Here is a 21,649-nt window from a genome sequence, read left to right on the forward strand (position 1 = left end):
GGTCACACTATCATTTTGTTTGTTTGTTTTAGGTTTTACGTCACATCGACACGGTATGGGTCATATCGCGACGTTCCAGCTTTACTGGTGGGGGAAGACCTCAGATGTGCTTCTGTGCATTATTTCATTCATGAACGGGCACCTTAGTAGCAGAAGCTACTGTCATGTCATTGTCATGCATTGAAGAATTTTGAAATAACTAGGCATAAATGTCAACCACATCAAGACAACATCTTGCGTCTAAAACCCCTGTTCCTACCAGCAAGGTTAAGGTCACACTTATAGTTTGAAGGTACTCATACTATCAAGAAGGGTTTGAAGATACACATTCATGTCCAGACTGTAACTTTGTCATGCATGGAAGGATTTTAGAATAACTTTGCACAAATTAATGTCTACCACATCAAGACGATGTGTCTTGGCACAGGCTCAAGTCCGTCCGTGTGTCATCAATTACACAACAATCATATCCAGACTGTAACTTTGTTCTGCATTGAGAGATTTTGAAATAACTGGGCACAAATGTCTATCACATGACATTGTTGTGTCCAAGAACCACGTCCCTTTTCAAAGGTCAAGGTCACTCATATATTTTGAAAGTTCAGACTATCACAATTAGAAATTATAGGTACACACATTCATGTCAGAAAATGTCAAAACCCATATGAATTAAACACATTGAAGCATTTTTACTTTTAAAAAATGAATTTTAAAAGGAAAATAAATTCAAAGGCAGATGACTCATTTACCAGATTGCTGACCCTTGCCTACCCTTCCCATTTTGTTTTCACTTTAAATAGTTCTGGTATCATATTTTTATATCACTCAAAGTTGAAATAAATTTTATGAAACCGTTTTTTATTCTGCTTTCATCTGAAAACACAATAAAATGAAATTGATTTGTCAGGATATTTATATGTTTTTTTTCTCTAACAGCAGTTTTTTTGTCCTACTATTATCTGTAGAGCATACATGTAGAGATAAGTAGAGAGGTAATGTATATTTATATATATATAATATGACTGTATAATGATAATAATTCACCATGTCATTCCCTGTCTTGTCACCCCAACTTTTATAAATACCCATTGAAAAATTTGGAAGTATCATAGGATATCCAGGCAGGTAGTGAGAGTATAATGGACTTTAAAGCAACCCACCTTCAAAGGATGAAATAAAATAGAATTTCAAGTAAATGGTAATGTTATATTTCAAGGCCAGGTCTCTAGGTAGAAGATGACATTTATAGGACAGGAAAATGCTTGTCTGGATCAAAAGTTACTTAAAATGAATGGTTACCAAAGGTTACTACAGTCAAACGTGTATTAAGCGACCGCGCAAGGGAAACACCCAAAATGGTCGCTTAATAAAACGGTCTCTTAAGACAGTCAGCATGATATAAGTCAAAATTTATAAATGACATCTTTTTTAATGCGTTGGGAATGTTTTTCAACTTCATTTTTATATAAATGTTGAATAATAAGTACGCTCCGATAATCTAAATGGATGCAAATGTAAAAAATAATTTCTGATATTTATTGACAAAACAGTTTTGATCCATTACGTACATGTTTGACATTTTTTCCAGAATTTTTTAACTTCTCTGTTGTTTTTCCTTGTCTCCAACACGAAAACCCTATTTGTGAAGATGTTTTCTGTTGTGCATTTTTTCATTTGAAATAAACAAACTACATCTAATTGTTACGATTAATTTAATGGCTGATCAAGTTCAAGGTCAATTCAATGCAGTCTAAATGTCAACAAGCGAAGCGTATACACCATCTCAGTAGGGGCGGAGCGTTGCATTGTTTATCCGATATTATTGGATAATACGCGTCACGCGTATACTTAACTTCATTTGCATACACTAAAACGAGTTGGTAGGTACATGGTATGCAAGCAAAAGATGTCTCATAAGTCAGAAATGGCTGGCCCTTTCAGTAGGGCAACACTATAATGAACAAGACCTTTACCTTTTATACATGCTTTGGGGGGTTTTAATATGACTTTGGACAAAATAATGTTACCATTGTAAGGTGAACTGCTGCTTATAAAACTTTGTTCCCTGCAGTTAAGTTTACATGCAGAGGTCAAAGGTCCGATAGACTATTTTTAGTGGATGTCAGATGCCATAATGGCACTCTGTACAGTTTAATCAATATATTCATTGTGCATTTGCATGTTTTTGCTTAACCCTCACACTGCTGGATACCACCTACAGTATAAATTCATGTATACTTTCATGTTGATTTTAAGGTATGACAGTCCTAATGCTAAATAGTATTCAAATATGCTAGAACTACTGTTACCTAAATTGAAACTAAGGGCTGGGGTTAAACCCTAGAAGGGACAACTTTTTATTTTTTTTATTTTTTAGCTCACCTGACCAGGAAGTGGTTAAGGTGTTGTATAGTGATTGGGCTATGTCCGGTGTCCGTTGTCATGCGTTGTGTGTCCTCAACATTTGGGTTATTAACACTCTAACAGTCACCGTGAGTGAGTTTTGATTGGATCATAATCAAACTTTGTCAGAATGTTTGTCTCAATGAAATACAGGCCGAGTTTGAATATGGGTCATCTCAGGTCAAAAACGAGGTCACAGGAGCTAAAAATAGAAAAATCTTGTTAACACTCTAGTGGCTGCAGTTTTAAGCCAGATATCCTGTAGATTGATCAGGAAGGTTGTTTTGATGATTTCTAGGTCAAGTTTGAATATGGGTCATCTCGGGTCAAAAACTAAGTCAGAGGAGCTAAGAGTAAAATAAAAGCACAGAAGGCGCTGAATTTGTTTGGGTCTCAAAATGAAAGAAAGGTACAGGTTGTGAGATTATATGTATAGTTCCACCAATGCGTTCCAGCATTTTAATTGTAGTAAATTGGCTATAAGACTAATTGCAACACTGATATTCAATCCAATGTTTATTTGACTTAAACAATTTGAAAAAAATGAGTTGCCTTTACTGGTATTTGAACTCCTACCTCTCGCTTCCTAAGCGAGCGCGAAAACCCTTCAGCCACGGTGAATTTATATGTGAACGGCCTGAAGAAAACCATATTATTCTAAATTAGGGCTTGTAACGACTTTAACTGTTGTTTAACACAGATGTAAATAATCCTGGAGCTTACTGTAAGCATGTATATTTATAAAGAATCAAAGGGCTGCAAGTTCTGTGGTATTTTCTGATCTTTGCAATCTAAATCGTACTGTATATATGTATGTATTTTCCTGTATAAGTTTATTTTTATGTATTATAATTCATTTTGCAAGGCACCAGAGTTTGATACATACGGAATTCTGCATAACTAGAGTTGCATCAAAATATCATTTATGTTCATTTTTTACGACAGCTACACTTTATCCTTGCATATCATGGCTACTTCCTTAACAAAGACACTTAAAAAAGAATTTAAAAAAAAAAAGTTTCCTCGACTGGGATTTGAACTCCAGACCTCTCACTCACTAAGCGAGTGCGTTACCACTGCACCACGGAGAAGTTATACAAACAACAATTGAATAACATCAAGTCATTCTAAATTTAGAACTTCCATTGCATTTCGGGTTTGTAATCCTTATTAATTTCGAGGTATTTTGTTCAGGATAAACCTGTTATTTAAAATTGAAGTAGTTAATTTAGCGAAAATCTTCTCGCCCAAACAGTCCGACATGTAGAATCTATATATTCCACTACTCGGTCTGTGTAGTATTCGGTAATCGACATCGCTAAAAATAGTATTTTCATTGATAAAATCATATTCATCCGCGTAATTTGTGATTGTGCATTTATTGACAATTCTATAAGCCAACGCTATTTTTAAACTTTGAATGCGTTGTAATTTGTTGGATACTTGTAACAAAATAAAAATATTTCTTTCTTTTAAATCGCTAGTTTTAAGCTGTTTTGAGAACTACTTGTTGTTAGGTTCGTCGTAAACTTCTGTGTCAGAGATTGAATGTCCGCTTTGTCTTTACTTATTTTTGATCAGAAAATACAATAAAACAATATTAGAAATATTCGACCATTCGGAAATTATTTTCATGAAAATTAATGTGCCTGTCTTTGACCATCTTTACGCAGTGATCTCCCCTGAATTTTTCGGAGTTAGTGTACATATGAAGGGAAGTAACCGCTTCAAAAAAGTGGACTACTTTCGGCATTTGCAATTAACAGCATTAGACTCTGAAATTTCGCTACCATTATTTGTTTGGTCTGAAGACCCAAACAAATAAAAATCTTGTTAACACTCTAGTGGCTGCAGTTTTGATCCAAATACTCTGGAAATTGGTCAGAAAGGTTGTTTTGATGATTTCTGTTTCAATATGGGTCATCTCGGGTCAAAAACCAGGGACTACCTTGGACTGAATTTTAGGGAGAAGTGACTTCTCCCTTCAGGAAAAATAGGGAGAAGTTTTGAAATTTAGGGAGAAGAAATCATTAAATCGAGTTATACAATGTATAATTGAATTTTTTTTCTAATTTTATTTCACAAAATAAACATGTACACTTTTATATGTACATGCATATAAAATATACATGTATATGGCACGGAAAATAAACAAATGTGTATTTGAAAATTGCTATGATGATATTTAATGAAGTACTAGTTCCTAAATAAAGTTTATTTAAGCATTTGATTTACATCAACACAACATTACATCAACACAACATTTTTTAATTTTTTTTTAGGTTCAACAGTTTCTGACTCTAACTTTTAAATGCAATTAATTAAGAAGAAAAGTTCTTTAATTCATAATAATTATCCAAATTCTATCAATTTACATCAGTTTTAATAAATGTAATGGTGATAACAAGAATGGACCTGCAAATGTATATGGGAAATTGTAAATCAAACAAAACGTATAGGGGATATTGTAAATCAAACAAGACATATAGGGGAAATTGTAAATCAAACAAAACGTTTAGGGAATATTGTAAATCAAACAAAACGTACAGGGGATATTGTAAATAAGACACAAATATACGTTTGAGGTAACTTAATTATCAGTTAGCTAGCTTTTTTATCATCTGCTGCATTCATATCAGGGTCTTTCACAGCTTTAATTTACTGTATAATCAATGCGCTATTTTTAGTGATATGGATTTCTAAGTGTGAATTCTAAATGTCGCTATGGCCACTCTTCAGCGTGTGTGCTAATTACGTCAGATTACAAAATTAAATCTGCCTCCAGGCAGTATTATCGAGTGGAAAAATATGCATGTCAGACATTTCATTGAGATTTTAGGGTGACTAGAATTTCGCTTTTCATATCATATAGGGCGAGGTGAAAATATTTACGGCGAAGTTTAGCCTGACTTCGCCCTGAAAGCAGTCCCTGAGAACTAGGTCACACAGCCCAAATACAGTCAAGACTGCCTAAGCGACCCCCTGATTTAAACGACTCCCTGTGTTATCCGACCTTGTTTCAGTACTCCCAACGTATTTTCCTATATAAATGGTCTGAATTAAACGACTCCCTGTCATATGTGACAAGCGACTCTAATTGTCTGGTCCCAATGCAATGTTTGGTCTGATTTAAACGACTTTCACACCTTTTAATTGTCCGTTAATCAGATAAATAATACCTATCATAACACCCAGAGGGCAAACATAATTAAGTCCAATTATAATCCAGTAGCAAACAAAGTCTACACACCTCTTTCTCAATTACACAGTTAACATGTATACATGCAGGTATCAAGTGACGTAGCAAGCATGATGCAATCGATGTGTGTGTAATGTACATGATGGCCTGAACTAGTGTTAGATTATTTTTTTTAATTATAGAGTGCCCACGGAAGATTTTTAAGGCAGCATTTTTTTTAATTTACCTTTCTATGGCTGCATAATTAATACGGAAAAAATATTGATACCAAACCAGAAAAGGCTTTGGATATGAATATGTTTAAAGATCCTGTAACACAATTTTTTCATGGTTTTATTTCATAAATATGATGCTCAAATTAAGATTTGTCAATATTGTAAGTTCAAATAAGCATTATTTATAAAGATATCACCCAACTTAACATTTCATGTAAATAAAGGCCATTAAAGGGAGGTAATTAGAACTTTTTTTTCTATAAATTCTAAGTCAAATTTTCCAATAAGAAATCAATGCATGTAATTTATTGATTAAATATAATGTGCACAAATATTTGCAGTACACATTTTACATTTTCTTTGATGTTTGAAAATTGTTTTATTTGCATAATTATATCCATATATATTTTTTGCAAGTGTGATATACACACGGTAACAATATCAATCACAAAACATACAGGATCTTTAAGTCTCAATGGTATATAGACAGACAGATGATATTTGAATTTAATTTTCTTTGAGACTGTATTTAGAGACTCCCTGTCATATGTGACCTTTTTCTGAAGATCCCTTGGAAAGTCACATATGACAGTCTTGACTGTACAGCCCAAATAAAGAAAAACACTCTAGGGGCTACTGATTCAGTCCAAATATCCAAGAAATTGGTCAGAAAGGTTGTTTTGATGATTTCTATGTCAAGTTTGAATCTCCTGCAGTGTCTATTCTAGGAGGGCGATGGGGGGATTCACCCCTATTTTTGAGAATTCACCCCTATTTTTTGAGAGGAAGGGGGAAAATTTTACATAGACAAAGAAGGAAAAAGATCAACAAATGTAATAAATTCTCACTTTTCGATAAAAATCCCCCCTGATTTTCGAATCCTAGAATAGACACTGTCCTGTCAAAAGTAGGTCACAGGAAAAATCTTGTTAACAGTCTAGGTGCTGCTGTTTCATTCTCTTCTGGAAAATGATCAGGAAGATTGTTTTAATGATTTCTAGATTTCAAATTGAATATTGGTCATCTTGAGTCAGAAACTAGGTCACAGAAACTAAAAATAGAAAAATGTTGTTAATACTCTAGTGGCTGCAGTTTTGATCAAAATATTCTGAAAATTGGTCTGGAAGGTAGTTTCCATGATCTCTAGGTCAAGATTGAATATGGGTTACCTGGGATCAAAAACTAGGTCACACCTCCAAAATATGGAAAACTTTGTTAACACTCTTGTGGTCACATTTTGGACTCAATATTGTCATCAAACTTGGTGGCTTGGCTAGGTAATTACTCAGATGAGTTTGAATATGGGTCATCGTGGATAAAAAATTAGGTCACAGGACCTAAAAATAGAAAAATCCTGTTAACACTGTTGTGACTAATGACTTTTTTGATCCAAATATGCTGGAAAGTGTTCTGAAAGTTGTTTTGATGATTCCTAGTTCAAAATTGAATATGGGTCACCTCGGATCAAAAACTAGGTCAGACTGGTCCAAATATGGAGAAAAAAAACTTGTTTACACTCTAGTGGTCACAGTTTTTACTCAATTGCCATCAAACTTGCTAAGGATGCTTGTCTAAGTAATTGCTTGGATGAGTTCCATGGGTCAGTTGAGTGATCTAGGGCCATTTTGGCCCTATTGTTTCTAAATAATTCTAATAAGTCCCCTACCGGTTTAACCGCAGGGGGCTTTAGGTTTACCCTCTGTCTGTCTGTCTGTCAGTCCCTCCGTCCACAAAATTGGATCAAGCGATAATGCAAAAAGTACTGAAAATATTTTTATGAAACTTGATATATGGATAGATGGCAGTATGGAGATTATGCACATCTTTTTCTTTTCTTCCTATGTTGAAAATTCTGGTTGCTATTGCAATAAATAGACTTAAAATATGGCAAATTTAACACATAAACTGGATCCAGTTATAACGCATAAAGTACTGAAAATATTTTTATGAAACTTAAAATATCAGACTTCCCGAAATACGTCGGTCCAACGGACATGTCCGTTAAATTTTGATCAGGTCCGACAATTTTTTATTCCGGATCGGTCCGACTGTCCGGCTTTTATCCAAGCCGCATGTATACAAAATGGCGTCGCTAAAGGTGCCAAATCTTGGAAAAAACGAAAATCTACGTCAGAAAAGTTCGCAGAACAGCAATAAAAGGATGAAAAGAATAGACCTGAGACAAAATTTAATGAAAAATGGAAGCAGAACCATGAATCATTGGTGTATGACAGGGAGGAGATGAAAATGCGCTGTACGGAATGTGCCGATTTTGACGGCGAAAAAATAAAAAACAAAAAGTGTCTTAGAAATACACACACAAGTTTTTATTTGATTTTGATCAATTTTATTTGGTCCGACAGATTTTGTTTCTGTCCGACAGATTTTCATGGTTTGTCAGACCGAATGTCTGACAGTTTTTTTCAACTTTCGGGAAGTCTGAAATATGGGTAGTTGGCCGTCTGGAGATTATGCACATCTTTTTCTTTACTTCCTATGTTGAAAATTCTGGTTGCTATGGCAACAAATAGACTGAATTTCAAGATTTCTGATTCTAGTTTTTATGCTTTTTCACTATAACTTCTTTATTTTTTAAGGTATTTACTTCAGACTTTAAATATAAGTATCTGGTCATCAACCACATCATATGTGATAAGGTTTACAACTCTTGCATAAAAATTAATAGAATTACCTCCCTTGAACTTAGAATTTTCATGAAAAAAATGTTGTTTTTTTTGTTGTTTTTTGATAACTTCTTCATTTCCAATTGTATCTACTTCAAACATCATATATATGTTTCTTAATATCAAGAAGCTTCAATACTCTAGAAAGACTTTTTCCAGAATTATGTCCCCCTGAAACTTGGCCCAATAACGTAAGATTCCTTTGACCTACAGTCGTCATATTTGGCATGGAGGTTAGTCATGATAAGTAGATGACCCCTATTGATTTTGAGGTCACCAGGTCAAAGGTCAAAGTCACAGGGGCCTTGACTTCAAAAAGCTTGTCCGCCCAATAACGTAAGATTCCTTTGACCTACAGTCGTCATATTTGGCATGGAGGTTAGTCATGATTAGTAGATGACCCCTATTGACTTTGAGGTCACCAGGTCAAAGGTCAAGGTCACAGGGGCCTTGACGTCAAAAAGCTTGTCCGCCCAATAACTTAAGATTCCTTTGACCCACAGTCTTCATATTTGGCATGGAGGCAAGTCATGATTAGTAGATGACCCCTATTGACTTTGAGGTCACCAGGTCAAAGGTCAAGGTCACAGGGGCCTTGACTTCAAAAAGCTTGTCCGCCCTATAACTTAAGATTCCTTTGACCCACAGTCTTCATATTTGGCATGGAGGTTAGTCATGATTAGTAGATGACCCCTATTGATTTTGAGGTCACCAGGTCAAAGGTCAAGGTCACAGGGACTTTGACTTCAAAAAGTTTGTCTGCCCAATAACTTTAGATTCCTTTCACCCACAGTCTTCATATTTGGCATGGATGTTGATCATGATTAGTAGATGACCCTTTTTGATTTTGAGGTCACTGGATCAAAGGTCAAGGTCATAGGGACTTTGACTTTAAAAAGTTTGTCCCCCCATTAACTTAAGATTCCTTTGACCCACAGTCTTCATATTTGGCATGGATGTTGATCATGACTATAAGGTGACCCCTATTGATTTTGAGGTCACTGGGTCAAAGGTCAAGGTCACAGGGACCTTGACAAAAAAAAAGCTTTTCTTCTTAATTGCTAAAGAATGTCGTGTCCGCAATGTATTGATTTTGACATTTTCACATTTGAAGCATGTAGAATACATAACTTAGCAATGCACTGGCTTAGTAACCTCAGATTTGGCAGGGAGGTTGTCCTTGAGCTCTAAATGGCCACTGTTGATTCTGACAAAGTGGTATGCGGGGGTATTCACGCCATGATAGTGGCAGTTCTAGTTTCTTTATGGACTTACTTTAAATTCAAAATAAACATTCATTATTGACACCTACATAATATTTGTTTATTCATTTATCTTTGAATTTTATCATTTTATCTTTGTTACTATACATTATAATGGTATATTTGAAATTTTTTATTTATTTTTTTTACTTTTCTTCTTTGTGACTATAAATGGTATTTTTAAACTTGAAATAATTGTTCTTTGTTACACTCATATCATGTATGACATGATGTTCATAAATCTAGCATCTTTATTTCAAGAGTTATCTCCTCTTTAAGAATTTGCTTTAAAAATGTTATATTTTGGTTACAAGGATGTTTAAAAAAATAACTTAAATAGGGTCTCCTTCAGTCTGTCTGCCTGTGTGCTCATAAAAACTGTTTCCTGAGATCACTGTTAAAGATTTTTTCCAACAAATAGATTTACTTAAAAAAGAGAAAAGTTGAAACATTAGTTATACTTATTCATCCTGAGAAAATTGGACCTTTTGATTATCTGTTGTATAAACATAATTTTCTTACTAGGAAGGGAAAGTTAACAGATTACTGTGGTACAGTCAAAAGATTTAAGTTCATTCATGTCATGTCATTCATTCATTCAATGGTATAACTGAATGACCAATGGCCCATCAGAATGTTGCTGGGGTTCTAACGGTAGGGGACTTATGGATTGCTTGCAATACTATGATAATCGCTTGTTAATAATGAATTTTTACCCAATTGATTATGGGTTCTTAATTTAGTAACAATTACTTATCAAACTCAAAATTTAACATTTTGACCATTAAAAGACTGTTCAAAGTATAGCATTATAAGAGCAAGAAAAAATGTATAGACAACTCAATTTACTGTACAATGTGTTTCGTCATGAATTTAACTTCATCTTTAAATCCTCAACAACTGATGAATGGCAGAGTTAAGATATTGGCAAAAACCCAAATTGACACTAAGAATAAATACAAGAACCACGCAAATTACGAAGAGGCCAGAATATGGGGTGCAAGGGCAATACAACACTATTAACACAATGAATGTATTGATTCTTTATAAATCATTTAACATATTGAGTATTCAGGGTTTTTGTTTGTTTTGTTTTTTTTTCCTTGTTTATTTTTTCAAAACTTGAAAATAGTTGTAACACATTCACTCTTCATGATATAACCATGGCTTGCAAGCTAATTGCAATACCAGCATGAACTATCCTTTTCTATTTGTATTTCTTTGTAATCAAACAGCAACGAAAAACTGTGTGGAATAAAAGTAAAATATTCTTTGTTTGGAAACATCCTTTTTATCTTAAAGTTTTATTATGATCATCTGCTAAGATAATGTAATAACCCATGAAGTGCCTCAATATTTGTGCATGCGCAGAAAAGATTAATCCCCGCCGTGACCCGGTTATGAAATAACATAAGTAAACAAAATTAATGAGCATGTATTGTCCAAAAACATTGACCTGGCACTCTTGCATTTGACCTTGTAGTCAGTGTATTCTGTAGATTGCATCTGCTTGTAAATTGATATGAATGTAAATACCCAATTGGTAACATAATGTAAATCAAAAGTCCCTCTTAGCGCAGTTGGGAAAGGGGTTTCACTTGATGGATTTAACGTAAACTGGAAGGTTGGAATCCTATGTCAGCAATTTATTTTTTATATCATTTTCAAAATTGTCATTAATTTAAAACTTTTGTAAACCTTTTATCTATGTTGTATTTTAAATAACTGCCTTTATAACATGTATGCACTTAATCATATATGATAATGACATAAAGAGAACCTTTGAAAGATACTGTGATGAAATAAAAAAAATAATTATGTATAAAATCACTACTTAAAATATATTCTAAAACCAGGTGTAGTAAAACGTTTTCAAATTAATTCTTGAAAGTTAATTAAAAAAGATGATAATGTGGTGTTGGTAAGGCTATGAACCAGAGACCTTCAGATCAGTAGTCCGACATCTGTACCAATACACTACATCTCACTGAGGAGTGAAGTTAGCAAATATATGGATATATTTGATAGGTACTGGACAGTGTTTATTCAAATGACCTTTACGAAAGTTTAATTTGAATGATATGCCAGGTCAATATTGTTGGACAATAAGTAAATATAGAAACTGAATCAACAATATTTAAGGATTGTAGTTTTGTTGCGGAAAGTGTCTTTACAATTCCAACCAGATAACCTTGGAATAGAAACAAATATAATTTAAAGGGCATTTTCTACAGCAATAAATTTTGTCAGGTAAAAATATGAAGGATCCAAGTATGTTCTTTTTTGTCCCCAACCTTATCTTTAAAAAAAAGGGGGATATAGAAATAGGCTCTGTTTGTCTGTCCGTCCGTCCATCACACTTTTGTGTCCGGTCCATTAACTTCATTTATCAAAGGAATCTGAAATAACTTGGCACAAATGTTTGTTATAATAAGACGATGTGTTATGAGCAACAACCAGATTCCTACCTCCAGGGTCAAGGTCGCACTTGCTCATTCAAGATCAACATTGTCTATTTGAGGGTATATGTCGTGTCCGGTCCATAACTTTCTTATCTGTGAAGGGATTTTGTAAATACTTGCCACAATTGTTCACAATAATGAGACGATGTGTCTTGCGCAACAACTGGTCACCTACCTCCAAGGTCAAGGTCACACCTGGAGGTCAAAGATTAACATAGTCTGTTTTAGGGTATATTTTGTGTCCTGTCCATAACTTTCTCAATTATCAAAGGAATCTGAAATAACTTGGCACAAATGTTTGTTATAATAAGACAATGTGTCATGCTCAAAACCAGACCCCAACTTCCAGAGTCAAGGTCGTACTTGCTCATTCAAGATCAACATTGTCTATATCAGGGTATATGTCATGTCCGGTCCATAACTTTCTTATCTGTGAAGGGATGTTGTAAATACTTGCCACAATTGTTCACAATAATGAGATGATGTGTCATGCACAACAACCTGTCACATACCTCCAAGGTCAAGGTCACACTTGGAGGTCAAAGATTTACATAGTCTGTTACAGGGTATATTTTGTGTGTGGTCCATTACTTTTTCATAGATCAAAGGATTTTGTTATAACTAGGCACAAATAGTCACAATAATAAGACGATATGTCAAGTACAACACCTGCACCCCTACCTCCAAGGGTAAGGTCCCACTTAGAGGTCAAAGGTTAACAGCGTCTGTTATAGGGTGTATTTTGTGTCCCGTCAATAACTTCTTCATAGATCAAGGGATTTTGAAAATACTTGGCACAAATAGTCACAATGATAAGATGATATGTCAGGCGCAAAGCATGGGTTCTACCTCCAAGGTCACAATTAGAGGTCAAAGATTAACATAGTCTGTTATAGGGTACATTTTATGTCCAATCTATTACTTCTTCATAGTTCGAGGGATTTTGAAAATACTTGGCACAAAAAGTAACAATAATAAGACGATATGTCATGCACAACACCTGCGTCCCTACCACCAAGGTCAAGGTCACACCTAGAGGTCAAAGCTTAACATAATAGATTTTTTAAATTCCTTGTTTCATTTAATTTCTTTAATAAATTTATTGTTGCATTTGCAGATATATCATTGATCATTAGGGGTGTAACAATACGGCAAAAAACGTATTGCAATATATTGCCATTTTGCTGAAGCGTATTGCAATATATTGCAATACGTATTGTCGTGTATATGTTTTGATATAAAGTCTTTTAAGATGGAGTTACATTATATAGTATTATTATATGTATATATTTTTAGTAGAAACTTAATATAAATGTAAGGAATGAATAGAAAGTAAAGTGTCACACAATTTGATAAACAAAACTAGTCACATGTGACCTTTCACATCTGGGCCGCTTATGTAAATTATGCGGCCGCTTATTGATTTTTAAGTGTACTAGTTGTCGGATACTTTTACCTTACGTTGGTGCCAATAAAATTCGCCAATTAAAGATTTTATGTGAAATTTGTACAAAATTAGAAGGCAATTAATTGAAAATTATGATTTTTATAAAATACCGGTTTTCCAAAAATCGTACCGTGGTACGAAATTTATTTTTTCATATTGCAATATATCGGTATACCGGTAAACCGTTACACCCTTATTGATCATAATCTTGGACTGAAAGTCCTGAGATCCATACCTCAATCTTTTGAAATAGCACAATTTTATGCTTCATATTAAACTTCCCCGAGGCGGGGGACGTTGGTATCTCTGTTACAAATTCTTGTTCAAAATGAGAACAATAGTTTTTTAAACTATAGAGAGCAGATACATGTATATAGATATACAGCTTTATACACTTTAAAGGAGGGATTTAAGTCTTATGTGGTAATATTAGATTATCTCTCTCAGGTTCATGCTTTTATAACCTTCCAAATTAATGATAAAAACTTATTAGTTTTAGTGTTTAACTTACATAATATTAACCTTAACAATTTGGGAAAGCCATTATTCATGTATTAAGCATTTAAAATAATAATTTGTTTTGTTTTTAAATTGTTCAATTTCAGTTATATGACCTGATGACAATGGCTTTCAAGTACCAGGTATCGTTGGCATTATGCCCAAAAGATATATTGCTGATTACCCTAAATCATATGGACGCCATACGGAAGTTTGTGGATGGACAGACAAACATTCTACAGCAAGTGGAACATGTTTATAGACTTCTACTAGAGGTACATGTAAATAAAAGTTATCTTGCTTGTATTTCTTAGCCCTTAACCTGCTGGAACCAAGAAAGATAAACTATTGCCACCAGTATAGAGCCAGACCAGCCTGCACTTCTGTGTAGTCTATCCAGGCTTTATACTGTTGGTAGCTCAGTTTTTAGCTCACCTGACCACGAAGTGGTCATGGTGAGGTATAGTGATGGGGCTATGTCCGGCGTCCGTCGTCGTGCGTCGTTCGTTGTCAACAATTGGGTTGTTAACAGTCTAGCAGTCACAGTTTTGATTGGATCATCATCAAACTTTGTCAGAATGTTTGTCTCAATGAAATACAGATCGAGTGTGAAGATGGGTTATCTCGGGTCAATAACTAGGTCACAGGAGCTAAAAATAGAAAAAGCTTGTTAACACTCTAGAGGCTGCAATTTTCATCCAAATATTCTGGAAATTTGTCAGGAAGGTTGTTTTGATAATATCTAGGTCAAGTTCGAAGATGGGTCATCTCCGGTCAAAAACTAGGTCACAGGAGCTAAAAATAGAAAAAGCTTGTTAACACTCTAACAATTGGGTTGTTAACAGTCTAGCAGTCACAGTTTGGATTGGATCATCATTCAACTTTGTCAGAATGTTTGTCTCAATGAAATACAGATCGAGTTCGAAGATGGGTTATCTCGGGTCAAAAACTAGGTCACAGGAGCTAAAAATAGAAAAAGCTTGTTATCACTCTAGAGGCTGCAGTTTTCATCCAAATATTCTGGAAATTTGTCAGGAAGGTTGTTTTGATGATATCTAGGTCAAGTTCAAAGATGGATCATCTTCGGTCAAAAACTAGGTCACAGGAGCTAAAAATAGAAAAAAGCTTGTTAACACTCTAGTGGCTGCAGTTTTCATCCAAATATTCTGGAAATTTGTCAGGAAGGTTGTTTTGATGATATCTAGGTCAAATTCGAAGATGGGTCATCTCCGGTCAAAAACTAGGTCACAGGAGCTAAAAATAGAAAAAGCTTGTTAACACTCTAGTGGCTGCAGTTTTCATCCAAATATTTTGGAAATTTGTCAGGAAGGTTGTTTTGATGATTTCTAGGTCAAGTTCGAAGATGGATCATCTTCGGTCAAAAACTAGGTCACAGGAGCTAAAAATAGAAAAAGCTTGTTAACACTCTAGTGGCTGCAGTTTTCATCCAAATATTCTGGAAATTTGTCAGGAAGGTTGTTTTGATGATATCTAGGTCAAGTTCGAAGATGGGTCATCTCCGGTCAAAAACTAGGTCACAGGAGCTAAAAATAGAAAAAAGCTTGTTAACACTCTAGTGGCTGCAGTTTTCATCCAAATATTCTGGAAATTTGTCAGGAAAGTTGTTTTGATGATTTCTAGGTCAAGTTCGACAATGGGTCATCTCCGGTCAAAAACTAGGTCACAGGAGCTAAAAATAGAAAAGGCTTGTTAACACTCTAGTGGCTGCAGTTTTCATCCAAACATTCTGGAAATTAGTCAAGAAGGTTGTTTTGATGATATCTAGGTCAAGTTCGAAGATGGGTCATCTCAGGTCAAAAACTAGGTCACAGGAGCTAAAAATAGAAAAAGCTTGTTAACACTCTAGTGGCTGCAGTTTTCATCTAAATATTCAGGAAATTTGTCAAAAAGGTTGTTTTGATGATTTCTAGGTCAAGTTCGAAGATGGATCATCTTCAGTCAAAAACTAGGTCACAGGAGCTAAAAATAGAAAAAGCTTGTTAACACTCTAGTGGCTGCAGTTTTCATCCAAATATTCTGGAAATTTGTCAGGAAGGTTGTTTTGATGATATCTAGGTCAAGTTCGAAGATGGGTCATCTCCGGTCAAAAACTAGGTCACAGGAGCTAAAAATAGAAAAAAGCTTGTTAACACTCTAGTGGCTGCAGTTTTCATCCAAATATTCTGGAAATTTGTCAGGAAAGTTGTTTTGATGATTTCTAGGTCAAGTTCGAAGATGGGTCATCTCCGGTCAAAAACTAGGTCACAGGAGCTAAAAATAGAAAAGGCTTGTTAACACTCTAGTGGCTGCAGTTTTCATCCAAACATTCTGGAAATTAGTCAAGAAGGTTGTTTTGATGATATTTATGTCAAGTTCGAAGATGGGTCATCTCAGGTCAAAAACTAGGTCACAGGAGCTAAAAATAGAAAAAGCTTGTTAACACTCTAGTGGCTGCAGTTTTCATCTAAATATTCTGGAAATTTGTCAAAAAGGTTGTTTTGATGATTTCTAGGTCAAGTTCAAAGATGGGTTATCTCCGGTCAAAAACTAAGTCACAGGAGTTAAAAATAGAAAAAGCTTGTAAACACTCTAGTGGCTGCAGTATTGAGTCAAATATTCTGGAAATTTGTCAGGAAGGTTGTTTTGATGATTTCTGGGTCAAGTTTGAAGATGGGTCATCTTAGGTCAAAAATTCGGTCACAGGAGCTAAAAATAGAAAAAGCTTGTTTACACTCTAGTGGCTGCAGTTTTGATTCAAATATTCTGGAAATTTGTCAGGAAGGTTGTTTTGATGATTTCTGGGTCAAGTGCTAAGATTGGTCATGTCCGGTCAAAAAAAAGGTCACAGGAGCTAAAAATAGAAAAATCTTTTTAACACTCTAGTGGCTGCAGTTTTGATCCAAATTTCCTGGAAATTGGTCAGGAAGGTTGTTTTGATGATTTCTAGGTCAAGTTTGAATATGGGTCGTGTCCGGTCAAAAATTTGGTCACATTGCTCAAATATGTAAAAATCTTTATAACACACTAGAGGTCACATGTTTGACTCAGTTGTCATCAAACTTGGCCATGATGCTTGTTTAAGACATTGCTTGGATGCGGTTGTGTCAGGTGAGCGATCCAGGGCCATCATGGCCCTCTTGTTATTTGTTTGGGTCGTCAGACCAAACAAATAATTGTAGCGAAATTTTAGACCCTGATGCTGTTAATTGCGAATGCCGAAAGAAGTCCGCTTTTTTGAAGCGGTTACTTCCCTTTATATGTGTACACTAACTCCCAAAAATTCAGGGGAGACAACTGCGTAAAGATTGTCAAATGACAGGCGCATTAATTTTTAAGCAAAATAGTTCCCGAATGGTTGAAGATTTCTAATATTGTTTTATTCTTTATAGATATACATGCTTATAGTAAGCTCCATGAGTATTTACATCTGTGTTAAACAACAGGTTTAGCGTCAAAATAATAAATTTAGAATAATATGGTTTTCTTCAGGCCGTTAACATATAACTTCACCGTGGCCGAGGGGTTTGCAAGCACGCTTAGGAAGCGAGAGGTCTTGAGTTCAAATCCCAGTTAAGGCAACTCATTTTTTTTAAATTGTTTAAAGTCAAATAAACATTGAATTGAATATGAGAGTTGCAATTAGATTTATAGCCAATTTACTAAAACACTGGAAAACATTGGTGGCACTATACAAAAACAAATTGGTTTATAATCTCACAACCTTCACCTTTCTGACATTCTGAGACCCAAACAAATTCAGCGACTTCTGTGCTTTGATTGTATTTTGATATTGAAAATCTAACTGCAGAACAAACCAATTTTACAGCAGCAGGTTAAAGCAGGTTAAAGGCCCTTTAAATATAGAAATGAAGATGATTGTTCAAGTGAAAGAAAGGGCAAACGTAAATTATACTCCCAAGAAACAAAGTACACAATACCGGCACGTTCCGCTTTTGCTGCACAAAATGGCCGTCAGAGCTTTAAATAGAAAAATCTTGTCCAGCTTTCATAGGTCAAGCTACTGGTGGGATTTCAATGAAACTTTACATGAGTGACCATCCATAGTTTTTGGAAACATGTTTTTGTGACAAAAACCTTTTTAGTTTTTTATATTACTTGAACTATGCTGTTGTTAAAAATAGATAGCTCATTTACTATAATCAAGTGCTGGGACAAAAAAAATAAACACATATTAGAATATGACTTCCTGTACATGTGTAATAGATGTGTAAAGAATAATAATACAATGTGACGTCATTTACGACGTCACATCATTAATTTGGTACCCAGTTCTGTGCACGCTGGTATTTCACTGAAACAACGTAAGGGGCTTAAATTCAAAGCAGTGAAATTATCAAAGTGGTAATTTCACTGTTTCAAACAGTGAAATTACAAGTTTTATATCACTGATATATTTCTATAAACCACCGAAAAGCATGTAATAAAAACACATATTTATAATATTTAATTTTATTACAGCTGTTTATTATGTAAAATAGACATATAAATATGTGGATTTCAAATTCCATTTAAATAAATACACATGACAACATATATGTAATAAAAACACCAGTTGACCACATGTGTAATTAACATTGTTCTAAGACGTAAATTGTTCCAATTATAACACTGACACTTTTATCTCGACATGTTACCGAAGTGTCACACAATTTGATGATACAGTTTAATAAACAAACTAATAGCGTGTGACCGTTCACATCTGGGCCGCTTATACTAATTTCCATGGCCATTTATTGACTTTTAAGTGTACTAGTAGTCGGATATTTTTATCACACGTTTAAGTGAAAGCACATGGCCATAAAATACCAAATTTCCATGGGTATGCTTTTCCATGTGCTTATCGTGCAAGGTGTACATGACAAATCGATAACTTAAGTACAGGATTATGAGGTCCTAGTTCAGGTGTATCGTAAGCGGAATTATGATTTTAATATGATGATAATAGGACTGAAATATGCAATGTCAAAAAGGTGATCCTTAGCAAATATTGAGTAGTATATATGTTCCTTACCGCCAACCACATCATATATAACTTAGTTCATAACTCTAGAAGGAATATTTTCAGAATTATTAACCCTTAAACTTAGAATTTTCTTTTTAAGAATAGTTTTACTTCTTCATTGTGTAGCCTTGAAAAGGCGACATATAGGGGTTAGATTTGTGTAGCGCCGGTACTCTGCACTTCTTATTTTTTGAGTTATTGCCCTTTGTTAATTTTCATACTTTATTTTTGTCCAGGCCATTTCTCCTAAACAATAACAGCTATTGACTTCATAGGAGATAGATCTCATTAAAAAGAAGTGCAGTGCACAAGAACCGGTACTCAGCTGTTCTTTTTTTTTTAGTTATTACCCTTTGTCAATGTTCATACTTTATTATTATCCGGGCCATTTCTCCTAAACTATAAAGATCTGGACATGAAACTTCATAGGATGATAGATCTCATTAAGAAGAAGTGCAGTGCACAGGAACCGGTACTCTTCAGTTCTTAATATAAGAGTTATTGCCCCTTGTTAATTATTATACTTTATTTTTGTCCGGGCTAATTCTCCAACACAATAAAAGCTATTGTTACAATCAGTTCAAATGCCACTAAAGTTCAAGGTACATGTACATTGTACGAGTGGTGTTTATAGATAACCCATATTTAAGAAGAAAATGCCTAATTGATAGCTATACTGTTCACAAGGCGAAGTTCTAGTCTTAAAATCTTAGAACAGGTATGCAGCCTAAAAAAAGGGAGGTAAAGAGACTCCAAAAACAGAACTTTAGTTTGTCCTAATAACCTGATTTAGGTAATATTACCATGTTTGTGTTTGTATCATAATAAATACTGATACCTAGATACAGCATATAAATGGTCCTTATTGAAAAGCTAATTTCACCTGTGGATTTATCATGCAGGGTATGTCTTTCTTACAAGTTTGTATCATCAGACAATCCCACAGATTTGAATGAATTCAAAAGTTTCATTTTGATAAAATTGTGTCTTTTGTACTACTTATTGTGATAATCTATTAAAGTATATTGATTATGTTATATTGATTATTATAATATAAAATCCGCTTCTTTAGTTGGCTTGTGCAAACATTGAAAGGTGAATTCTTAGCACTTTTTAGTTTATGCCAATATTATTATTTCATTGATGTCCTTAGATGTGAAAATATTTATTTATAATTTGTTCCATTGTTATTTGCAATTTTTTTATTAGGATAGCCATAAGCTGTAGATATCTTACATAAAATCACAGATAAAACATGTTGTATGATATTCTGTAATGATTAATAATTTAAACTATATTTTTGATTTGCTGTTTCAGTCTTTTGGTCCAATGACATCTGGAGGTTTCCATCTAATAAGACAAACCTTGCTAAACTTTTTTCAGGACATGCATATTAGAGTAAGTACCTGACATCATATTTCCTTGAAATTGGCCCTGCTCCGAGAGTTGCTTGCTTTATGTAGACTAAGGTATACGAAAACACATCTTACTTTTTTTTTAATACATTTGGCTTATAGCTTTGCCTAGTAAACCTCTGTAAAAAGTTTAATGTTTCATGCACTTTGTGGTCATACAGTATCATAAGGATAATTAAGATTTTTCAAACAAGCTTCTTGATTGGGTCTCTCCCATAATTATTGAAAGATTATTTTTTATTACTAAAACAAATTTACATTCAGATGTATATTGCCCTGCCTTCACGGTGCCTTTGTCACTCTCAAATATCAATCTTATTTATAATTATGTGTCCCAAAATTTTTGGGAGACTTTGCCTTTGCCGTCTGTCCATCAGTGCTATTTATACCCCCAAAACGAAGTATATATAGGAGTCACCCGGTGGTCGGTCGTCCAGCGGTCCATTGCATTGTTCGGAGCATAACTTGAAAACTAATGGTTGAAATTCAATATAACTTCATACAATGGAATAATACTTTAATATGCACATTGAGAGAAAGTGCAGTGCACAAGAACCATAACTCCATCTTGGCTGCACAAAATGGCCGCCAGAACTAAATATAAAAAATCTTGTCTGGCCTTCACATGTCAAACTATTGCTGGTGGGATTTCAATGAAACTTTACAGGAGGGATCAGTACCATCCCTAGTTGTGCACATCACTGGCATGTTTGGCTTCTCTGCACAAAATGGCCACCAGAGCTAAAAAATAGAAAAATCTTGTCCGGCTTTCACAGGTCAAACTACAGGTGGGATTCCAACCATACTGTACAGAAGTGATCAGTACCATCCTTAGTTGTGCACATTACTGGCATGTTTGGCTTTGCTGCACAAAATGGCCACCAGAGCTAAAAATAGAAAAATCTTGTCCGGCCTTCACAGATCAAACTACTGGTGGGATTTCAACCAAACTTTACAGGAGTGATCAGTACCATCCGTAGACACGTTTCACTTCACTGCACAAAAGGGCCACCCGAGTTAAAAAAAGAAAAATCTTTTCCG

At 34.6% G+C, this 21,649-nt stretch overlaps 1 protein-coding gene across 2 annotated transcripts in view; it reads left to right on the plus strand.

Annotated features, from left to right (window-relative positions):
- LOC132753804 (protein OSCP1-like) overlaps nt 1-21,649 on the plus strand; it is an 87,036-nt gene that overhangs the window by 52,375 nt on the left and 13,012 nt on the right. For both annotated transcript variants that reach the window (XM_060744334.1, XM_060744335.1), the window contains 2 exons: nt 14,278-14,445; nt 20,511-20,591. In XM_060744334.1, coding sequence (XP_060600317.1) covers nt 14,278-14,445; nt 20,511-20,591 — 249 coding nt within the window. The remainder of the gene's footprint in view (nt 1-14,277; nt 14,446-20,510; nt 20,592-21,649) is intronic.

This window comes from Ruditapes philippinarum, unplaced genomic scaffold (assembly GCF_026571515.1).
Source record: "Ruditapes philippinarum isolate M1 unplaced genomic scaffold, ASM2657151v2 ctg126_1_1_1_1, whole genome shotgun sequence".
Taxonomy (NCBI): Eukaryota; Metazoa; Mollusca; class Bivalvia; order Venerida; family Veneridae; genus Ruditapes; species Ruditapes philippinarum.